The sequence below is a fragment of the Cucurbita pepo genome, chromosome 17 (assembly GCF_057944985.1).
Source record: "Cucurbita pepo subsp. pepo isolate OVF chromosome 17, ASM5794498v1, whole genome shotgun sequence".
NCBI lineage: Eukaryota > Viridiplantae > Streptophyta > Magnoliopsida > Cucurbitales > Cucurbitaceae > Cucurbita > Cucurbita pepo.
Genome location: NC_141814.1, coordinates 10,823,603 through 10,847,141, shown reverse-complemented (window position 1 = coordinate 10,847,141; position 23,539 = coordinate 10,823,603). Strand labels below are relative to the sequence as shown.

General features: G+C 33.3%; 2 protein-coding genes and 1 long non-coding RNA gene across 3 annotated transcripts; 2 read left to right on the top strand and 1 right to left on the bottom strand.

Moving 5' to 3' along the window:
* The first annotated feature begins 424 nt into the window (after window positions 1-424).
* On the top strand, window positions 425-9,388 carry LOC111778953 (uncharacterized). The gene is made up of 5 exons (XR_002812619.2): window positions 425-581; window positions 725-868; window positions 6,597-6,668; window positions 7,469-7,521; window positions 9,159-9,388. It is a non-coding gene; the product is annotated as an uncharacterized LOC111778953 (long non-coding RNA).
* Window positions 2,561-6,360, bottom strand: PSY1R (Leucine-rich receptor-like protein kinase family protein). The gene has a single exon (XM_023658964.2). It carries the CDS (start codon window positions 6,120-6,122, stop codon window positions 2,841-2,843), a length of 3,282 nt encoding a protein of 1,093 aa, XP_023514732.2. The 5' UTR covers window positions 6,123-6,360; the 3' UTR covers window positions 2,561-2,840.
* A 3,897-nt stretch (window positions 9,389-13,285) lies between the features above and the next one.
* LOC111779282 (P-loop containing nucleoside triphosphate hydrolases superfamily protein) lies at window positions 13,286-20,261 on the top strand. The gene is made up of 12 exons (XM_023659398.2): window positions 13,286-13,641; window positions 13,739-13,824; window positions 14,535-14,544; window positions 15,376-15,438; window positions 15,786-15,899; window positions 16,311-16,372; window positions 17,498-17,552; window positions 17,746-17,947; window positions 18,182-18,288; window positions 18,786-18,841; window positions 18,994-19,086; window positions 19,868-20,261. The coding sequence occupies exons 1-12, from the start codon at window positions 13,326-13,328 to the stop codon at window positions 19,973-19,975; spliced, it is 1,272 nt and encodes a 423-aa protein (XP_023515166.2). The 5' UTR covers window positions 13,286-13,325; the 3' UTR covers window positions 19,976-20,261.
* Window positions 20,262-23,539: the final 3,278 nt, after the last annotated feature.

Here is a 23,539-nt window from a genome sequence, read left to right as displayed (position 1 = left end):
GATGAATGTATTTTTTCATTTTTAAATTTTTTAAAAAGACGTTTTTAAAGTTTTAAAATAGTTGAAAAGTATTATTAATAAAAGTTTTGAAAACTCGAAGTTAAATGATAAATTATTAATAATTTCTCTCCAATATTTTTTTTTTAGTTTTTTTAAATTTTAGAGTATTATTTAAAGGTATTCTAGTGTAAAATTTAAACCTTTAAAAATAAAATAATTCAGAGTATTTTGTCACAAAAAAAGAATAGCATTTTAAGCGTGGTATAATTACGTTTTAATCTACCATTCATACGTAATCGCGGCCCATTCGATATCCAGCCCAATTAGGCCCAATTGAGCAACAACGGCCCAAGACATCGAATAGAACAGTCACAGTAGCTTGGCGTCATTGCGGAGTTTAGTAAAATGATCGTAATAAAATAAAAGTAGGAGGTCTCATCTGAAAATATTCATTTCTGCAAATGTTCATATCTGCAATTTCAGTTTCCCTCCAGTTCTCCATGGTTTATCCGAGCTCATTATTTCTGGTACAGGAGAACTCAAACCATCCATCCGCTCTTCAGTCTACATTGCTCTGAAATGTATGTAGCTTCTAACGGCATTTCAATTTTCTTGATATTTCTGTGAATTTCCTGTTTCCATTTCGCGTTATTCTTTTGTTCTTCCAAGTTCAAGCTCCAAGGAGCAGCGAACAGCGTGTTTTCTAAATTCGTTTTTTATGTAGCCATGAAGCTAAGGAAATTACGCTGAACACTCGCAAGATACCAACTCTAATGGAGAATGGAGACGAGGAATTAGGAACGTGTCTAAAATATCACGAGCGATTGAACTCGTTATTGGAATCCGATTGAATGTGGAAGTTGTCCGGGTAAGTACTCTTAGCATTCCAGTACTTGTTATATTTTCTGAAATCTGAATGGTAAACTTCCGGATTCAGCTCACCGATTGATTGAACAAGGAGTACTTCGATAATTGATCTATTTTACGTTTTCGGACTGTTCGTTTGTTAATTGTTGAGAAGTATTATATCAACGTCATTAGTGTATTTGAATCTAGTTAGTTAGGTAAATCAACGTTCAGGAGAGTCGACGTCAGTTGGAAAGTTAGACCATCACTCTTAGGAGTTGTAGGAGTAGGCGTCATTTGGACATAATTTTATGATAAAGGCTTTGAACAACCTGACACTACCTTCAATCTCAATTTAGTCTCACTGTTGTAACAATGCATATAGGTTCTCATAAATTTGCATATCCGACTCTTGCTAAGAAAGCTCACCAAAGAAGTTGTACTTTGGTTAAAATCTGTTAAATACTTAGTTTATTGGTTACAGCTCTAGTTACTTTTCATAAGTAATTCAGTTTATTTTGTATTCACACTAAGACCATATATATGGCTACTGTTTTGATCACTATCTCTATTTTGTCATTTCATTCTCATATCAAGAACTTATGATCCCTCAAATTGTCTACGTTGATCAAGACCGTGATAGCTTTTTCCATCATGGTTATAGGTTTGGTTGGATTTTCAGTTTTCCCCCTGGTAATTTCCTTTGACATCCATTACTAATAGTATGCGGCGCTGAGATACTTGAGTGAGTTATTGCCTTTGCCAGAAATAAATCTCTCAGTGGAAGAAGCCGGTTTTTGGTTTCTTAATACTTGATTTTCAGTATCCCCTACCCAAAAGTTAGTAATGAAACCCAACATCTTCGCAGTGAGTTTTCAACATGTTTAGAGTTAGTCACTGACTTAGCAGCTGTGTAATTCCATGTTTTCTCCCATGTTCTTGTTGGATGATGATGTTCTTGTTGGATGATGAAAGTCTCACAAGCCTCGATTAAGGAGAGGCGTACTTTGTTCGAGTGGAAGTGTTGGATGATGAAAGTCCCATATCGACTAATTTAGGGAATGATGATGGGTTTATAACCAGAATACTCTCTCCATTGTTATGAGGCCTTTTGGGGAAGCCCAAGCAAAGCCATGAGAGTTATGCTCAAAGTGGACAATATCATACCATGGTGGAGAGTCGTGTTCATCTAACACTTCTTACCGTACCTGTCTTTCTTGTATAATATTCTAAATTCGCGTCCTGCTTTATCGTGTCAAAGGATAGTAGGTTGTCATATTTGGTGATTACTAGCGTATGGTTCGATTACATTGGGCTACCGACCTTTATCAACAGTTGGACCATTTCATTTCACATCACTTAAGTTGGTGAACACCGAACAAAGGTTGGGATGTCCGTTTTTTGAAAAAGAAACCCGACTGGTAGTGAAAGATGGCACAAAACCAACCTGAAACCACAAAAACACGGCTGGCACACCATACTAAACCCCCATTGACCGTTCTACAATCACTAGCCGTGGACCACATGCATGGTCCATCGGTATCCGCAGACCTTCGGTCTAGAATTTGCTAGAAACTGATGCTCCGGTTTGACATCTGCTTTAGTCCTATGTTGACCAAGTTTCAAGCCTAGCATATATCTTTGGATATTATTAAATCTTCCCCTCTCGAAGGGCGCTAATTGCTGGTATAGCCTATAAGATTTTCAGGTCATATCGCTGTGAATTTTTCTTTTTCTTCTTATATGATTTTGGATAATCAAATAAATCCTGTTTTAGGATATAATGTAACAGATACAAGCCAAAAGTTTCTTCACAAGCTTGAAGTAGATGCTAGAATTATAAACAAAAGAAGTAATTTAATAAATACAACACCACCTTTACCATTTACACCGAGATAAAACTGTAGTTAAAAGGTTGCATTAGAAAAGAAACAAAAACCCTTTTTTCCTTTTGTGCATGTATGGTTTCTGCCCTCATTTATAGAAGTGCAATTTCACACATCCTTATTTTGGTGAACCTTGGTCGCCCCCACATCTTTCAACCAATCAACAACTTCCTTGATGGTTGGTCTTTTAAAGGGGTTCTGACTGACACACATGCAGGCAACATCGAGAACCTGAAGCATCTCTTCTTCAAAGCCCTTTCCTCTCAGAATTGGGTCAAAGACTTCATCTTGTTTGCCCTCATTCCTCATTTGTTGCACCCAGCCAACCACCTCTCGTGATGCCTTTGGCTTTGTTATCTCAACAGGTCTTTTGCCAGTAAGCAACTCAAGCATGACCACCCCAAAGCTGTACATATCTCCTCTCAAAGTGGCGACCCATGCTTGTCCATACTCTGGAGGAATGTAGCCTAAGGTGCCAACAAGTTCGGTTGTGACATGAGTTTGGTAAGGATTGATCAATCTAGAAAGTCCAAAATCTGCCACATGAGCTTCAAATTTCTCATCGAGCAGGATGTTACTGGACTTAATGTCACGGTGTACAATATGTGGCTCACATATTTGGTGCATGTAGGCCAATCCAGAACTTGCTCCTCGTAGAATCTTCAACCGAGTTGGCCAATCAAGTTGAGATGCACCGTCAACCTTCTCATGCAGCCAGTAATCTAAACTTCCATTTTCCATGTACGAATACATCAGCAGCCGGCTGCCCTCATGCACACAGTAACCTTGAAGAGTAACCAGGTTCTGGTGTTTGGCTGCAGACAGAGCCTCTACCTCTGCTTTAAATTCCCTTTCCATCAGTCCCAAGTCTCCCGAGAGTTTCTTTACAGCAAGTCTCGTCCCGTTTGCTAATGTTGCTTTGTAAACCAATCCAAAACCACCGCAGCCAATTATGTTTTCTTGATTGAAATCACCAGTGGCCTTCATTATGTCAGAAATGGTAAGCTCCTTGATGTTGTTGGCGTTGTTTGGAAACAGAATGACTATGCTGGTGTTGTTGTCAGCATTGTAATTAGAACTAATTGAAATTATGTCCAAATCTATTATGTCGGTATCCCCTCTTGGATCGATCCTCCTCTTGGATAATATCCATAACGCTAGCAGGGAGACGATGAGAGCCATACCTAAACAGGTGCCCAAGACTAATCCAATGACAAGTTTTTTACTGGAGCTTTTATTTTGAGCGCTGGAATGAGTCACTTTAGTCTGGCTAGGGCAAGAGCGCTGAACTATAGCAGGGCCACACAACCCTGAATTTCCTTCATAGCTAGAGCTAGGAAAGGTATTAAACTGACTCCCAGTTGGTATTGGTCCTTGAAGGTCGTTAAAGGCCACGCTAAACCTAGACAAGAAATGAAGTCCACTGAGAGAATGGGGGATTTCACCAGTTAGGTGGTTATGAGAGAGGTCTAATATCTCCAAGTTGCTGAGATTGGAAATTGTATCTGGTATACTGCCGGAGAAGCTGTTGTTACTCAGGTCTAATGTATGTATAACCTTTAATTGCCCAATTTCCAAAGGAATAGGGCCACTTATGGTGTTGTTGCCCAGGTATAAAGATGGCGGAAGGCTGGAGAGGTGATTGTATTGCTGATTGGTAGCATTATTGGGTGCAACAAAGACGGGCAATGCAAGAAAACTCTGCTTTGCAGGATCCAGAATCTGCTGCGACATCAAAGCCTTCAGTCTGCAAAGCTGGATGGGGAATTTTCCGGAAATTCTATTATTAGACAAGTCAACATAAAACAGACTCGGCAAATCACCTAACCATTCTGGTATTGAACCAACAAGACGATTAAACGACAGATCCAAGACCTCTAGATTCCTGAGCTTTTCTATCCATGAGGGTACTCTTCCAGTTAACTGACAAGCTCCAATAGCCAAAGCCTGGATATTTTGGAATGCGTTTGCATCTTCAATTATATCCCCATCCGGCAATGCTTCACCATTATAACTACTGGAGAGGACCAGAGTTCCAAGGTTTCTGCAACCCATCAAACTCCTTAGTGCTCCACTTAAATTGGTTAGATTATTCTTGGAAACTGAAAGGAAGGACAGTGATTGAAGCGCTGCAATTTCTTGAGAAATCTCCCCAGAAAACTGATTACTAGCCAGTCTAACTGCCTTTAGAGACCTGCAGGAGTAAAGAGATGATGGTATACTACCTGTGAACATATTGTTGCCAAGGTCAAGTGTGGTGAGGCCAAGGAGGCGGGAGAAATTAACATTAGAGAGATCTCCCTGCAGCTTATTGACCCGCACATTCAACAAGGTCAGATTGGTGCAATTCATCAGTGATGTGGGCAGAGTGCCTGTGAGATTGTTAATATGAAGCGATATCTGTTCCAGTCTGGAGAGCTTTCCAATATCCATAGGGATGGAGCCAATCAAAGAATTGGAGTACAATTCTAGGATTCTGAGGTTGGTGAGATTAACAATTCCCTCGCCAATGTTCCCCGAAAGATGATTAACATGTAAAGAAAGCTCCTTTAGAGAGAGAACATTGTAAAGGTCGGAGGGAATAGAACCAGTGAGACTATTGAAACTCGCTCGAAAAACCTCCAAATTGGGGCAGTTTCCCAGCCCCTGAGGTATTCCACGACTGAATTTATTATTGGAAAAGTCTAATAACCTGAGGGAGCTTATAGATGTAGTATTAACACAAAAGGAGGTTGGGATGAGACCTGTGAAACTATTGTTGTTGACATTGAAACTGGTCAAACTCCCCGAGATTGCCACTTGCTGGATAAACGAAGCAGGTATTTCCCCAGAGAAACGATTGCTGGACAGATCCAGAGTCTCAATCACGAGTCCGGACGATGAAAGCTGCGGCGGGAACTGACCGGCGAGAAGGTTGTAGCTCAAATTCAAGAACTTGAGGCGACTTAGGGACGTAAAGAAATCGGAAGGTAGAGAACCGTCCAGACGATTATGGGAGAGATCGAGGTGAGAGAGAAAAGCAAGGTTTGTGAGAGATGAAGAGAATTCACCACGAAGACCTCTAGAAGACAACAAAAGCTTGGTGACTCGGTTGTCATCGCTATTTGCGATAGCTTCACAACTGACTCCTTCCCAGAAACAGCAATCAATCGAAGAAGACCAATTGAAAGACTGGGGAACAGAAGAAGAAGAAGAATTGATGAAAGACCAGAGAGAATCGCGATCAGATGGATTACAAGAAGCTGAAACGGAAAAAGGAGGAAAGAATTGCAAAACCAGGAGGGTCAAAACAAAGAGGTTGAGGAAGTTGACATTAATGGAGAAATTGGGCACTAAAGGTTGATGAATGAGACCACCAACCAAGGAGGTGGCCATTCGATCATCTCTCATCTGAAGAACAAAAGGAAACAAAAGGCTCTCTACAACAAGAGTGGAAGAAGAGCAAGGTGGAGAGGAACAAGGAAGATGTAGGAAGAGGAAGAAGCTAACTTGAAGTACATAGTCATAATCAGGTTTCGAGGGTTCCCTTGTACAAGATGGGGGAAACCATTGACCAAAAAAAGAAAAGAAAAAAAATGAAGAATAGAGAGAGAAGAAGAGGGGAGACGAGGGAAGAGAGAGAGACAGAGGGTGACGTTGACATTGGAAAGTCTAAGATAAGATATATATATAAATATATAAGAATGGGGTTTCTGCTCTTACTCCCTTCCCACTATATGAGTTTTCATTTAGCGTTTACTTTTGGCGCTGGGTTGAGGTGGGCAGTGGGGGTTAATGGCCGTTGTTGGGTTTTAAAATTATTTTTAAAACATAATTTGTTGCTTATCATCATTATTATTCTGACTAATTTATCTCTATTGGAAGACAACGTGTTGAGCAGACGCAATCGGTGGGCAGAGGACACAGTCACGGTCACCCATTTGTCTACTCCACTTGGTATTGTTGGCCTTTCTTTATTCCCCCCTCTCTTTTTAATTTTAATTTCCTTCTTTAATTTTCACATTACACCATCCCTCCTTTCGAATTAGACCCATTAGGATGAAGCCCATTTCTTTTCAACATTACATTATATCTCCCTTTCGTGTTACACTCATCAACTTCTTTCCCTTTTCCCTCTTCACATTATACCTCCCTCTCCTTTCATATTATACCCTAAGCCATAGCAAGTGGTTGATTTTTAAGCCTAAAAACAACCCACATTCCACATCTAAGTAGTGGATGTACTTGCCAAGTTTTATAATTATTTTTGTATTAGATTCTTTTTTTTTTTTTTTTTTACATCTACATTATATGTTTGATTTTAGGAAATTAATATAACATTTAAATATTATTATCATTTTAGTTAAATGTGAAAGTAGGAATTCAAACTCCTTTTAAATATAGTTCCAAATCAAACGAGTTGCTCAAGTTGGTGGATAAAATTAATTTTATTAATTAAAGTCTCATTATTCCCGATTCTTTTCTCACAATTTTTTAAATCACAATTTTCACTTTTTAGGCAAATGTTTGAACTTAATCAGATAACAAAATAAAGTTGGTAGTGGTGCTTATAACACGGATACACATATTTGCACATATTACGTATTGATGTGATTGTCATAGTCATTATTTGTTTTAATGAATTGATATATTCTAGTAGAAATGCTTGTAACCCTAGAAATTACTACACTATTTTACCTTGGAAAAATAAATTAAAATTTCTATGTTTTCTTTCTTTCTTTCTCCCACATCTACAGAGAACCCAAAGTCCAGTTGAGAAGTTGAGAAGTGGAGATATTTGGCTAGTAAGGTTAGTTTGATAATGTTTTAGTTTTCAGTTTTTAATTTTTGTTTTTTGTTTTTTTTGTTTTTTTTTTGTTTTTTTTTTTTTTGCATATATCTCGTATATTTCTCCCCAAATAGTTAAAAAGCAAGAAATAGAAAGTAGGAAATAAAAAATTGAAAATAGAAAAAACAAAAACATCATAAGTGACGATTCATTTCATTTTCCATCTCACTTGGAACTTCCAATTTTGGGGTTGAAGAAAGGGGAAGGGTAACGGCAAGAGTTGACAGAATTGAATAGGCGTTTGAAAAAGCCCAAAAATCTTTTTAATTGTACAAATGGCCAAAAGGCAACACTTGGAATCTTTCCACTGTAGAAAGACTAAAATACCCCCATCAAACATTACAAAAGAAAAAGTTTAGTTAAATCAATTAAAATTTACCAAAGATATTTTAGTGTATATCAAATCCATTACACATTTTAAATGACGATGAAAATCAGTTAAAGTTCATCTAATACTGTAAAACCTAAAAATCTAAAAAGATATGATTTGAAATTAACAATGGTCATCTTTCGTATAAAAATATCCTTGAATTCATATGTGAAAAGAAACATAATATCCTTGAATCCATATGTGAAAAGAAACATATATTCACAAGTGTATTTACAAAATTGAAATTCTCCGTTTTATTGCCCAACTTTGTCAAGTCATATTAAGTCACTTGTAATAATCTAAAATCTCCGATCACATTAAGATTAAGTTACAAATATCTTGTAAATACACTATTTATCGGACTAAAAAATATCTTTTACTAAACCCGATAAAAAACTAAGCCACATAATTATCTTATCCTCGAAAACAACTAAAATTATCATCGAAATAAGATTCAAAGTTGCATTTTAAGTAGGGATGTGGAAGAGTTTTGAATGATAGTTCATACAGAACACCATCTATATCAAATTTTGATTTTTGAGTCTTTAAAACCAATTTCTTTCAATAAATTGATTGAAAAGTAGAGGTTGAATTTTCTTTAAACCAATATCACTCTATCCCCATCCTCCTCCTTAGATTTTTGGATCAACAGTAAACAAAAAGAAACCAAGTTAAAAAAGAAGGAATATAGCTTTAGGAGTTGAAAATAGTGTTAGTTAAGAATAATTTTGAACAAAGGAATGGTTACAGATTCTTCAACAATTTTTCTGTGGCCATTGATTGGATTACCAAATGAGGAACTAGAAAGGAGTGTAACTAAGGAATCTAACAACATGTGAATGGTTCAAAGACTTCAAGACGAAAGGGTTTAACCAAGTGGAATTTTATTGGTAGGGGTAAAACTGGAAAAGTCCGAAGCACACCGAAGTCACGTGTGACTATATTTCATCGATTGTTTTAGTTTTTAATAGATATTCTGATATATCATGTTTTCTTTAGATACTAATTCATTGTTTCTGTCACAGTTTAAAAGAAAAAACGTCATATAAAATATTTGATACTCATATCTATATAGATCGATGTGTATGTATGGTTAATTGTACCAGGATTAGAATGATAATTTGGTAATAAAAAAAACGATAGCAAGGGCAGAATAGGTAACAAAATGGGTAGAAGGATTCCATTCATTAATGGGAGACACTTTAATTTTGGTTCAATTGGTAACCAGGGATGTGACCTAAAGAATATGTCTGTTGGATTGTTGGGGCCCTCATGAAGTCAAAATCCTTTCCTTTGGGCATAGTATATTGCCTTTGCCTCTCCTATCTGCCACTCAAACTCCACCTTTGAATTTTGGCAAATATATAAACTATGCCTCAAGATAGCAACCATCCCATTTATCTCATACATTGCTTGTAATTTCTTAATCAAAATTTATTTACCTCATTTTAATTATCATATTGTGGATCTAGATTAAATATGATGCTATATTATTTGAAATGATTTTAAAAAAAATGTTTTTCTATAGTCATTTTTTTAATAAATTAGTAATTTAAATTGGGTTCAATGTTGATGATATAGAAATCTATTTTTTAAGATAAATATTTAATCTAAAACGTATTTCAAGCAAACTTTGAGTCGAATTCTATTCTAATTTCTAAAAAAATATTACTTTTCAAAAGAAATTTACAATTTAAAATTTGTAATGGGTTCTGTTTCTTCTTTAGTTTTGAAATTCCCTCCTTTTTTGAAAGAGGAATGTGGTGGTAGCCTTTATGAGATGGAAGGTGTTTGGGTAAAGTATTAATTATGTTATTTGTTAAGTATGTTCATTAGTGGTGGGTATGTTTTCTTATGTTTTTATGGGAATGAATTCCATGGCCTACAATCAAAGGGGACAACTACAAGGATATGGTTTTTTAGTTACTTTGTCTTTTGAAAAAGGTTAGAAAAAAAATGATGGGTATCATATCTTTAAGAGAATGTCTATAATTTATTTTCGAATCTCTAGTACTTTATAAAAAAGTCGAAAATGGAATTTTGAAGGAAGAAAAGCGATACAAAGATGTCGATATTTCGAATTTAGGTATATAACATTTTATGATAGTACATAGAGAATAGAAAAAGTCGAGAATTAAGTACAGAAAGTAAAGATTAGATTTGCTTTCGAATTGAAATTTTGTACGATCTCCGAGTGAGATGACTTAAAATTTTGGACGATCTTTTGTGACTACTAGTGGAAATATTCAACCTTACATAGCTTCTTTTTTTTTTTTTTTTTTAATGTAAATAAATAGTTTTTTCTCTGGTATTTTCAATTTTCCCCTAATAAAATATAATTATTAAATATGAGAGAAAATATAAATGACTTCCTTTTTTAAATATAATTTTATTTTCTGAAAATTATGATTCTTGATATGTTGGTAGTAATAAGAATTCTATTAAAATATAAAAAATATTCATTTTTTTCGAATGCTATTCATTTTCACCCAATTTGTATTATATTTCTTTGGGTAAATTTGAAAAATAATCCACTTCCATTTTCCCTTCAAACTTAGGAATTATAATGTAATAATGAATAATGGTTTGAATCATTCCATCTTATATATTCAAAACATTTCCTTTTGACTTGCATGTTTTTTTTTTACCTTTTCTATAATATATATATATATAGCCATAGTTGACAAGTTCTAAGCTATTTTTCAAATCAAGTAGCAAATATTTTTATGCATATAAACTAACAATTACATTTATTTATTTTGGTGGACAAAAATTTCTAGATTCCGTTTTCACGTGTAAAATAAACGTTAATATCATCATTAAAAAAATTACAATTTTTTTTTTTTTAAATCAATGATTGAGTATAAGTTTCTAAAACTTATACCACCAATAATACTTTTAGTATTATAATTTGGATTAGTGAAACAACGAATTGAGATCATCTTTAGAGTTTATCTAAAAGTTAAGAAAACACTTTCGAGGTACAAACGAGGTCTAGAGAGATAGGCGTGCTTCAATTCAAAATAATCTCCCAAAGAAAATATTTTTATGCCTTTTTTTTTTTAATTTTTTATTAAAAGAATGTAAAAAATAAATAAAACTCAAACCATTCATATATAAATTCTCAAATAATTTTAATTTAAAGAGAAAAATGACACCATAAAATATGATCCTACTTGAGTATTCTTTTTATTTCGGTCATTGTCGTTTGAAAACTTAATTTTTATCTAATTTGACAAACTAATAATAATAATAATAATAATTTCTAAAAATAGAAAATACCCAAAGATAAATATCTTTTTTCAAATTTATTAAAAAACATAAACTAAAAATATTATTTTAAAAAGATGTCAAAATATATTTGGAAGATTTAGGTAGTGGTAGAGAAGACAAAATTGAGATTTTTAAAATATAGATATAATAAAAGAAGGTAGACCAATTAAAATATTCCAAGTGTAGAAAATAATTATTATTTTTCTACAAACCTAAAATTACCCCTTTTTTTTTTTTGTAATATTATAATTTGACCCCTTTGGTTGATCAAATATTACCCACTTGTTATGATATTTTTCAAATCCACCCCTACTTTTATCCAAAATTTCACTCAAAAGACCAACACCCAACACCCATCCCACCACATTAGTCTCCGTGGTCGGCAAAAGTATAGGAATTATTTTTTAAAAAATTTATTTAGTATTTTCCCACTAAAATATGAGCCACTCAAAGTTCCACACATATGGCCAACTAAGTGAACGTTACGGACCATTCTTTATTTATTATTGTTATTTTTAAATATTTAAACAAAATAATGATAATGAAAAAACAAACGAGACGTGGACTGGACTCGAAGCTTCTCAAACTCAAGCATTTACGTTTCTAGTTAGAGACCAACGTCTTAGAGCTAATGTTGGATCTGCTTAAGGACCTATTGGTTTACCGAGAAGTCATTTTTGGGAGAGAGACTGCGTTTTTGGGATCTATGTGCTCCTTGGTTAGAACCACTAAGGGGTCCTAATGGTTTGAACTTGAGTAGGCTGAAAAAAGATATACAACCTTGGCAAGAATGACGTTCCGAGGAAGAGATTTGTATGGTATGGATTGAATTATGATTTTATTTAGTTGAATTGAAATAAATAAATAAATAATTCATGAATTGGTTCGTGAAATTAAATTAGATTGAGTCCAACTAATTTAAATTTATTGGTCGTTTTAAAATAATTATAAATATTATTCGATAAAATAATAAACTATATTATAAAATTATGGATGAAAATTATATATCATATATGCACAAATGTTTATTAAGTATATAGCCTAAAGAAAACAATTATTATTTATTTTAAATTATTTAGTAAAAATAAATTATACAATTATGTTTGAAACCCATTATTTAGCCCAACTCTTAACCCATGATCAATGGTGGGCTGCAGCCGTTGGATCTTATTTCATTAGTTTGGTTTCTAGAATTACATCTATGGATTATGGATTACGACTAGTGAACTTCTTTGAACAAACGATTATAATATTTTATTGAAATATAATATTTAGAGTATATATTATTTATAGAATATATCTCAAATATTATATTTTAATATTTTTTTATTTATAATTTGATTTATAGGATATTTTATTTTACTCTTAATATTTAATTATTTTATATTTTCTTCATTTATATGCGTCTTGTATTTTATTTAAGCTTATGAATATCAATAGAATACAATACCTTCAATTTTAATTTATTTATATTTCTCATTCTAAACCTATTTTATTTCTAATTTAATTTTTCAAACGAATTTAATTTAATTTAAACTAAATTTTAGTAAAAGGATGTGTTATATTGTGATTAATTTTTGAAGTAAATTACTTTATTAATTTAACCCATAAAAATTAAGTATATATTTTAACTTAAATAAGTATTTTTATTAAAAAAATTTGTAGCTAATTTACATTTTTTTTCTAAAAAATACTCCTAAACTCATAAACTTTAAAAATATTTATAAACTTTCAAAAGTTTTAATAATCGGGTAAACTTTACAAAAATTTAAAGAATATCTTTAAAATTAAAAAATAAAAAAAAAAACTTTTGAGTTTTTTTTTTTTTTTTTTTTTTTTTAATTTAAAATTTGAATTGATATTTATGAAAATAGTTTTTAAAATCGATTTTTGAAGAAAAAAAAATGCTTAATCATTTGTCAATAATAAATTCGAGGGAGTTGTTCGGTTTGCTATTCCAGTGGCGTTTAGTGAACTCTCATGTCCAAACAAGCCCCCCGCCTCAACAAAACGGTTAAAACCACATAAACCGAATCCATAAATCGATCCAACTGAAGAGAGAGAAAAAGAAGAAAAAAAAATCATATTTAAATCCGAAAATGCCGAATTCGGCTGAACAAAAATGGCTATCGCCATATCCGGCGTCGCCCTTCCCTCACTCTTTCACTACAAAAATTCAATTATCGCGCGAAAAAGCCGAATTCGTTCCTTCTCCATTCGATCTTGCAAGGATGTTTCCGGTGAAGGCGATGGCGGCGGCGAGCCTTCGCAGAAGCCGAAGAGGCTGTCGGAGAAATCTTCCTGGGAAGCCAAGGACTCTGAGGGCAAGGACTATCTCTATAGGCTTGGCAGCGAGGCAGATAACATGAACATCGCCGTCGGAGCTAGAGCTGGCGTTATCGACGATCTCTTCGCCGGAAACTTCCTTGGCAGAGACTGTAAGTGTCCGATTTATCACTGTTCTTTCCTTTTCATTTTGTGGTTATGGTTTCAGTTTTGTTCGTGTTTTCGTTTTCGTGTTGATTTTCTTTGTAGCGGACATTGTGTTTGATTACCGCCAGAAGGTCACTAGATCGTTCGAGCACCTTCAAGGAGACTATTACATTGCCCCTGTTTTCATGGTAATTTTACCCGTTCTACCTCGTTCGGGATCAGTTTTCTTTAGTTATTGACTCTTCTTCTTTGTTCTTCACTATTGTTCTTATTGTTCAGTTGAATTGATATATTCAGTTAGTGCAACGTCAACCGATCTCGTGCTCTTGATTTTGACATATTTGATTCCAGTACTTGGAATCAAACTGAGCCTGTTAACTTTAGTTAAAATTCGAGTAGAACTTGGGACATTTCCACCTTGGTTAATCGTTGCATCTTTTTTTTTTTTTTTTTTTTTTTTTTTTTTTTTTTTTTTTTTTTTGAATCATGAAGGAGATTATTACATTGCTTCTCTTTTCATGGTAAATTTGTCGTTCCACCTCAGTTTGTTTTTGAATTATCGATCCTTCTCTTTGTTCTTCATTATTGTTCAGTTGAATTGATATTTCCTGTAAGTGTAATGTACACTGTTCTTGTGCTCCTTGATTTTGAAATATTTAATTCCTGTACTTGGAATCGCAATTTGCCTTATAACTTTAACATTACAACGAGGAAAGAAATGTGAATTTTACCACCACTGGTTCATGGTCTAGATGCAAATGTCTGTAGCATTCAGCTTCTTACTTTTTTTTCTCTTTTTTATGTTTCTGCTATCTTTTGTGTTATTATTTGAAAATGATCATCTCTCAATAACCTGTCTTTTTGCACTTGTTATCATTGGTTTTTTTTCTTTTGACAGGATAAAGTTGGTAAGTTCCTTGGATCTTGGTATTGACAAACGGCATGTGATGAATTACATTTGAAGAAGTAATAAACTTTATTAATATCTGTGTTGCACTCCACTTTATTTGTTGCATTCTTTTTAGATTCGAACAGTAATTCAGTTGCTATTAGATGTAAGATCATATTTAAATCTTAACAATTTAGTTACATAAAACCAATGAATGACAACTTCACTTTAAGAAATTTATGTATATATTGTTTGTTCATTCTGTATTGTACTTGATATCCTTTTAAAAACTTATGGCCGTGTTTTGGTTCTTTAAGCTCTCATCAAATGTATTTATGTAGGCGAACTGCAGAATAACAGTGAATAAATTGTCAGTAGTTGAAATACAGATCTTAATTTGTGATACTTTTTTTTTTTGAGTTTTTAGAAAGGGAATTCTTTTAAGCACTTAACCATCCATCAACTACAGCTTCTATGACAATTTAATTCACGACAAAATCAACAAAAATCCTCATTGTTGGATAAGAAAGTCATTATTTCATATTAAATGCTATAAATTGGTCACAAGATGGTCTGACCTCTTTCTGTCTTCTATAGCTTTCGTCGTGATGTATTTGAACTCCACTTAAAGGACTAATGAGCCTTTCTGCTGATTGTAAGCTAGTATTTTTGTTGTAATCTGACTCACTGGAAGAGAAATGCAGCATGAAGATGTGATGGTAGTACTTTTCTCTTTAGGAATTTAAAACGGAGAAGTTTAGCCGGAAGACTCTACCTTCTTTAATGAAATGAGTTCAAACAAGTAGCAGTTAAGTTAACACACGTTAACATGGTCTCTGTTGTTGTGCAGTATGCCACATTGTGAAGAACTTCATAGTTCACCTTCTCAATATCAAAGTTCCCCTTATCTTAGGTATGCATTCATTTAATTTACTGGTTTCAATGCAAAATTCTTTTATAGTCAATTTATTAGAACACAATGTTAAAAACCTATTATTGAAAAGTTCATCAATTTATGTGTCAATGAGAGTCTATTCCATTGCTTTGAATCTTCATCAGTTTTGCCTTTTGAGAATGGAATCAGTGTCTTATCAATCTTGACATGGTTAACTTCATGATAGTGCTAGAAACTTTTATTTTTTTTTTATTTTTATTTTTTGATTTGTAGGTTAGGCTGGATAAATTTTATCTTGACCAGTTCCACATTTTTTCCATAAGGGATGAGTGGGCAGTTGGAAATATAAATGTTTTGTATTACAGGTATTTGGGGAGGAAAGGGTCAAGGAAAGTCATTTCAGACTGAACTTATATTCCAGGCCATGGGAGTGGAACCCGTGATAATGTCCGCTGGTGAATTAGAATCAGAAAGAGCTGGTAAGATAGGACCAAGATGACTTATTTGAATCTTTTAGTCCTTAACTTGATGGTGGATTAATGGGTCAAGTTGAATAGATTTCTCACCAAGTCTACGGCCTCTTGAAAAGCTTGAATGAAAATTTTGAAAGGTGAAAGCATTTCATATTCTTTAATCAGGTTATTTAGATATTTTTTTGTAAATTAGCTATGTAATTATATCGATTAATATTCTCTCAGTTGTAGTCTCTCTATCTCTCTCTACTAAAACACGTATGAATTGGTCAACTCACGCAGTTATTTGGTACATGAAAAAGTTTGTGCGTCAGTTCCTAGAGCAAAAAATTCGGTTCTATGCATGCACAAGTCTGTAGCTTTTGTATTTATGTTTGAGTGGAAATTGGAATGCCAATAGTGAACTTTCATCAACAGGTGAACCAGGAAAACTGATACGTGAACGCTATAGAACAGCTTCTCAAGTGGTCCAGAATCAAGTTAGAAACTTTACCACTTACAGTCTAGATATATGTATGTCTTGGGTTAAATCATAAATGTTGCCAAGTGCCGTTCCACATGCTCAATGTTCCATATTTTTCTATCGAGTATCCCTTCTTATTCTAGTGCCGAAGTGTCACCCTTAGGGTCTGTTCTTTTATATATTTAGTGATTTGACTGCAACTGCTCTGCGAAAAACATTGATTTGTGTAGACAACATTAGAAGGAAGGTCGAGAAAGTAGCTTTTTGATGAGCCTTCTATTATTTTATGTCCTCATTAACAGGAAAACTTACAAAAAATATATATTCTGGAAAGACATCCCCTGTTTCAATATGGCTGACAATATTACAAGGTGGACTTTGGATAAGTTCGTTTTAATTTAACTAGCTATAAATATCAATTATTTTTTGCGTGACTTATTTTGAACTTTTCATATTGTTCATTTATTTATTGATTGAACTTTCTCATAGGTCATGCGACTGGTACCATTTTTTTTTTTCTGACATTAGTTATGTTATTGGATCTTGCAAATCTGAAGTGTTTATTCAGACCTGTATTTGAATTGTCAAAAGTCACTAGTCACTTTGTGATCTACTCTATCATCATGGTCTTACTCTTACATATTTGAAAGATCTTTTGGATTCTTTTAGAAGTTTATGTGCAAATGAATTGGCGTTCTTTACTTTGTATTTCTTACTTGTTCATATAATTTGTACTTTCTGTGAGTTCTTTTGTGAATATAATGTGATACAAGGTGCAACTGCAAAGTGCAAAATGATTCATAATTAGTTGAAGAACATATTATAGATGCTTAATAAATAAAAATCATAACATGAGAGACGCTTATTGTTTTCGTAGGCCATGCAGTGTATGCACTTACCACTTAGGTGCCCGTTGAACAACTCTGTGTTCAGTTGGTCATGTTTTCATTCAGGGCTGCCCAAAAGTTTATTTCAAACAAACAATCAGTTTTGAAATTGTTTTTTTTTTGTTTTTTTTTTTTTTGTATGGTTGTTTTACTCTTTTGGTAATTCTACTGTCCAACTTTTTCTTCATTATAAATTATTTTCAATGCATTCAGAAATAAATGTATGACTTCGGGGCTTTTCTTGACCATTTCAGGGGAAGTTGAGTTGTTTGATGATCAATGACATTGATGCTGGCATTGGTAGATTTGGTAAGATTATATTTACTTAGACATAAAATTATAAAAAAAAGTGAATAAAAATAACGTTAACGCATCATCTGTTACCTCTTTTAAAGATAATTCAAATTAACATTTGGAGTTAAATTTTATTAGATTATATTATATATTGAAGTATTTATTCAACCATATATAATTAGTATGCTTATATTTTGTTCTTGTCTAGAGAATACACAGGTGACAGTCAATAATCAAATTGTTGCTGGAACTCTGATGAATCTAGCTGACAATCCTAACAGAGTTAGCATTGGACAAGATTGGCGAGAAGCAGATATTACAAACAGAATTCCGATCATTCTTACTGGAAATGATTTTTCAACTATTTATGCTCCCTTAATTCGTGATGGCAGGATGGAAAAATTCTACTGGTATGAAATTAATTGTTTTCAAGATTATTACGTTGTTAACTTCTTAAAGAAGTTATAATATATTGTACTAGTATAAGTTATAATATATATTTAGATCTGTGATCATGTTTGGATCCTAATGTATAAGTTACATTCTATACTTGTGATACTCACCCTCTTGTTTCCTTTTGTTTTTCAAGTCATAAATAGTATTATAGCTAAACCTCCCTCTTCTAAAATGTGATTTGGTAACAGGCAGCCTAACCGCGAAGACATAGTGAATATTGTTCATAGAATGTATGAGAAGGATGGGATATCCAGGGCTCAGGTCATTGACATCGTAAACACGTTTCCTAACCAAGGTAAGAAACCTTTTTTGTGCAATTTTAAAGGTTTCAAATTGGGGTTGATACCACCAACAAGTTTGTGGAAAGCGACTCCTTTTCGCTTAGCGAGGATCAATTATAAATTCCAATAAGTTGAACCTGAAGTAGTATCATGGTCACTCTTGCTCTCTCGTTCTCTCTTTTTGTGTGTATTTTGTGGAGTGCTGGACGATGACCATGAAAATTCTTTATATTCATATAGTCGTATCTTGTAAATTCAATATACTTATGTAGCATTTTTGTTTCATCACAAATGTAAATAGCTGCCAACAATTGTATGTTTCACACAAAAAGAGAAAATTTTGGTGTATGATTTGTGGGGAGTGAGGGAGGTTAGAAGGTCTCGGACGATATTTTTCTGTCTCTGACACTCTAATATCCACAACGTACAGCATTCTTAACTTTCAAAGCAAAGTTGTGAACGTATCATCATTATCTTACATTTAAAAATTGATCCTTTTCTTTTTTCTCAGCTTTGGATTTTTATGGAGCTCTAAGGTCACGGACATATGATACATCCATATCTAAGGTATATAACATTTTCATTGCCATTTGTAAGACCTTGATACTATCAATGTTTCTTATAAATCATTTATTGAATGAAGGTGTTAGGAACCATTCCATCCATTAGAAAAGTTGAATAATTCAATATTTTCACATCGAACTCCCTTTGTGTTTCAGTGGGTTGATGATATTGGAGGAATGGAAAAGCTAGGAGAAAAGCTTCTTAAGAGAAGGAAGAATGAAGAGCTTCCTACATTCACACCACCAGAGGTGATCAATCTATAACATTTCCAAATTCATGCTTATTTGGTTTGTCTATTCTGCTAGTCCTTTAATTGCTTGATGTTGATCAATAGTTACTTAGTCGACTGATCTATCAACAAATGCGTGGGTACTATTAATTCTTTTTTTTTTTTTTACTTTTATAGATACATAATGTTGATGTATTCACAATGAAAGCACTCTATAGCACGTTAATTTATGAAATTTTTCTTAATTGTCAGTATGATAGAATAAATAATACTTAATATCACATTGAAGCGAAGCTGTGTAGCTCTCTAAAGAAGTCTAGCATGAATATTCACACCATTTTATATCCTCGCTTCACCAATGTGGTCATTATCCATCTTCACTGTACAGTAAGTTTTAATTGTTATAATAAAACGTACGTCTTCTTGTTCGTTCTGAAGATCTGTATGACATTCCAACTATTTATCTCTGAATCGAAAATGACTAGTTGCACATAATTACCTTTTGTCTATGGAATATTTAGGAAGTATATATGTAAATTTGTTCCACAATGGTAATATAATGAATTTTTTCTGTTAGTCTTCTGGAGTATACTGTCTGGATTTGCATAAAGTTAAAAGGAACGAACAGAACAGAACTCACTACTTTAGTTGAAAATTATATATAGTCCTTTTGCTCTTTTCTTTATTATTTAATACAGAATCAGTGAAGTATGTCATTCACTATTTCCATGTCCATCGTCTAGTTACTTGAACTTAAAGTATAGGTAAACATGGAGTGACTTTTGTATTTGGTTGAACAGCAAACAATGGACACCCTTCTTGAAGCAGGCTATTCTTTGGTCAAGGAACAGCAATTTGTCATGGAGACTAAGCTTTCAAAAGAATACATGAAGAACATGGACGACTAGCTAGAAAAGTGAGATAGTGACTTAAATTTTTTTGTGATATCTGTTCACATCGCATTTTTCATTGATTGACAAGCGAATTCATGTATTTTTATTGTCCACGGTATTCGTTACTTAATTCTCTTTTTTTATGAGCACATCTGAACCAAGCATTTATGGTTCACATCGTTAGTCACTGCATAAATATATGTTACATTTATGACTGCGACCTACTTAATTTGTCATGTCAAGAGATCAATTTTGAGTGAAACTTCTTATGGCCACTGTGGTATTCGGCGGGCTCTTTGGATGGTTAGTCTCAAACCTTACCTGCTCTCTGCTCATTATAAGATTTTGATGTCATTTTATTGATATTATTATTAGTTTAAAATATATCCTTCTAACCGACTGTCAAAGTGAATATCATACGTGAAAATAGGGCTACTTTTCCAATTGCTGGACTTAAACATCAAGTGAGTTCAATGCAAGACCGCAGGTAATTTTTACTTTTTTTTTATAGTGTTCAGCTAATAAAATATAGTGGTGGGGCTGTAGATAGATTTGAATTTTTTTTTTTTTTTTTTAATTTTTATAGTGTTCCGCTAACATAGGAGTGAGACTATAGATAGATCTAAACATTTGATATTTTAGTCGATAGTATATATTTTAAACCACTTTCAGAATGACAGGAGGCAATAGTGCAATACTAGAGTCTGGATAAATCCTATAATAGCAGTAATTCCTGCATTTGAACTTCATAAATAAAAGTTAAGCATGCACTTACTCAAATGTCTTAATATATTGAATCACAGTACAGTTGCGTCGCAATCTAGTCATGATGATGCGAAATTATTAGCATATATATCTATGAATATATACATTAACTAGCGTTCTTTTGTTTTCTATTTAATCATGAAGAAACTGGTTAGATGTTTAGTGCTGAAAGATGCCCATATTGATTGCCCATTGGCTCGGCATTCCCCATGACTAAGAAGGCCACAACCTTCAGTGCCAAGTACGCAGGTCTCTTTTCATTGTGCTTGATAACATGGATGTGCGGCTGCTAATTCGGCGCCTTTAAAATTGTGCTATCATTGTTCAATTCTTCAATAATGACACCATAGAAAATTGAAAACTTTTGTACCAGCGAATTTGGTATCTGATATCTCTTTAGTCTATCCTCATATCTTATTTCACTTAACCGACAATTTTTTTTTTCCTGAAGGTACATTAATTTATGCTACCGATTGGATGTTCATTAGATATTTTAGTAGAAGAACCTATAATATGAAGACTACACAGCAAAGGTACACATCTCCTTTCACTTTTCGCTTATTTAAACTTTTATGGCATAGCTTGTGGAATTTGAATTGATTACCTGATTACCTACTTTTATGGCATACCTATAATATGAAAACTACACAGCAAAGGTACACATCTCAAGCTATACATTTTTTGCCATGTTGGAGTCTGTTTATCCTATGGTCATATGAACTTGGAATTCTAGAACTCACTTTTCAAGATACACACTTTTACGAGTCATTTTATAAGTCTCAACCCCACAAATCAAATACAAAATACACTTTAAGTTCTAACCTTTTTTTTTTATTTTTTTATTATTCAACTAGTAGGTTAGTTAGTGTTCGAATTTCAACTTTATGTCTAATTGGTTTCTAAACTTTATAGCGTATCTAATAAATCTTTGAACTTTCAATTTTATGTCAAATAAGTTCATCAACTTTACTTTTGTATTCAATAAAATCATGAATTTTGTTATTTTGAGTTCAATAGGCAGCTCCTAACCTATTCAAAATTTTTGAAAATTCATGAACCTATTAACACAAAACTTTTTAGAAATTTATTAGGTAAGTTATTATGCTCAAACTTAAAAGTTCAAAAATTAAATTTGTAACTTAACCCATTTAAATATAAGAATTTAAAGCTTTAGGCTGATAATTCCATCTTAGGCTTGCTAACTATCTGCCAAAGTTTCCTCATTTCTTAAATGACTAAGCAAAAAAATAAAATAAAGAACATCAAACTTAGGTTTTCCAACCTTAGGCTACAGTTTTTTTTTCTTTTTCTTTTTTTTTTCCTTTTTTCCCCTTCTTATGAATTCATGAATGAATAAGGAATAGGCTTATTAAAATTGCAAGCCAAACATCCTCTTAATTTTCAAATCTCTTGGCAGAAAACAACATAAAGACCATCAAAATAGTATTACTCTTTTTGGCCGTTTGGACAATTCTCCTCCTTTGAAACTTGTGCTTCTTACTTTTCAAACCCTTGTTAGACCTCACAAGTGGAATATCCTTTTAGATATGCCCTTTCTAGATAAGAAATTGAAATGAAATGTTTGCATACACATAGTGCATAAAAAAATATCAAAGAAACTTACATATTTATACAGAATGATAGAAATAGAGCAACAGAAGTCCTACGTCTAAGATCAAACAATATCTTTTACTTCTTGATTTGATTTTCATTTGTCTATATATTCCATGATGAGAACAAAGTGGTATTAGATATTATTCTTTTGGGGGCCTCAATCTTCTAAAGATCAGAACAATAGTCAGTCATTTGGATTGGATTATAATAGGTATGCCCTTGATTTGGAAGTCTAATTGGTCATGATTTAAACAATCTTCATAATTGGAGGGTTGTCCTTGCGAAACCCAAATGGAAGATGACTAAGGCCTCCCGAAACATCCATTTGGATTCTGGATTTTGTATTTATTGGTGTTATTTAGGCAAGGCTAGTCCCTACCCTAGTGGTATCTTTTTCTTTCCAATTGGGTCACCTTCAAGAAAGCTTAATTTACATCTATTTAGGCTTTAATCATTTAGCCTCCATCAAAGTCGTTGTTTTCAATGCCTTGTTGACCTCTAATTAGACTAATGGACAAATTAGTTAGATGAAATTATGGGAAATTATCAAAATTTGCCTAGATGGGACATCCTGTGTGTCGGTCCACGTAGATTATTCCACATTTTAATTGGCACACCTCCTTTTTTTTCCTTTTTTCTTTCTTGTCGGTGAACAGTAAAAAAAAAAGAGTAAAAAATATCTTCACAAGTAATTTGTTTTAATCTTTTTAGGTTTATATTTATTGTACACTTAAATTTATTTATTCGGGTTTTACTCTTAAGAAATGTTAGACGAACACGACTCTCCTGGTATGATATTGTCCACTTTGAACATAAGCTCTCATAGCTTTGTTTTGGGCTTCCCCAAGATGTCTCATGCCAATAGAGAGAGTATTATTTGATTATAAACCCATGATCATTCCCTAAATTAGTCGATGTGGGACTTTCATCACCTCCTCTCGAACAAAGTACGCCTCCCCTTAATCGAGGCTCGACTCCTTTGGAGTCTTAGTCATTTTTTACTGCCTTCAAGGAGACTTGACTCCTTTTCTTTTGGAGTCTTTTGTTCGACATTTGAGGATTTACCAATCTATTGGCACGATTAAGTTTAGGGCATGACTCTGATACCATGTTAAATGAACACGACTCTCCACAATGGCATGACATTGTCCACTTTGAGTATAAGCTCTCATGGCTTTACTTTGAACTTCCCCAAAAGGC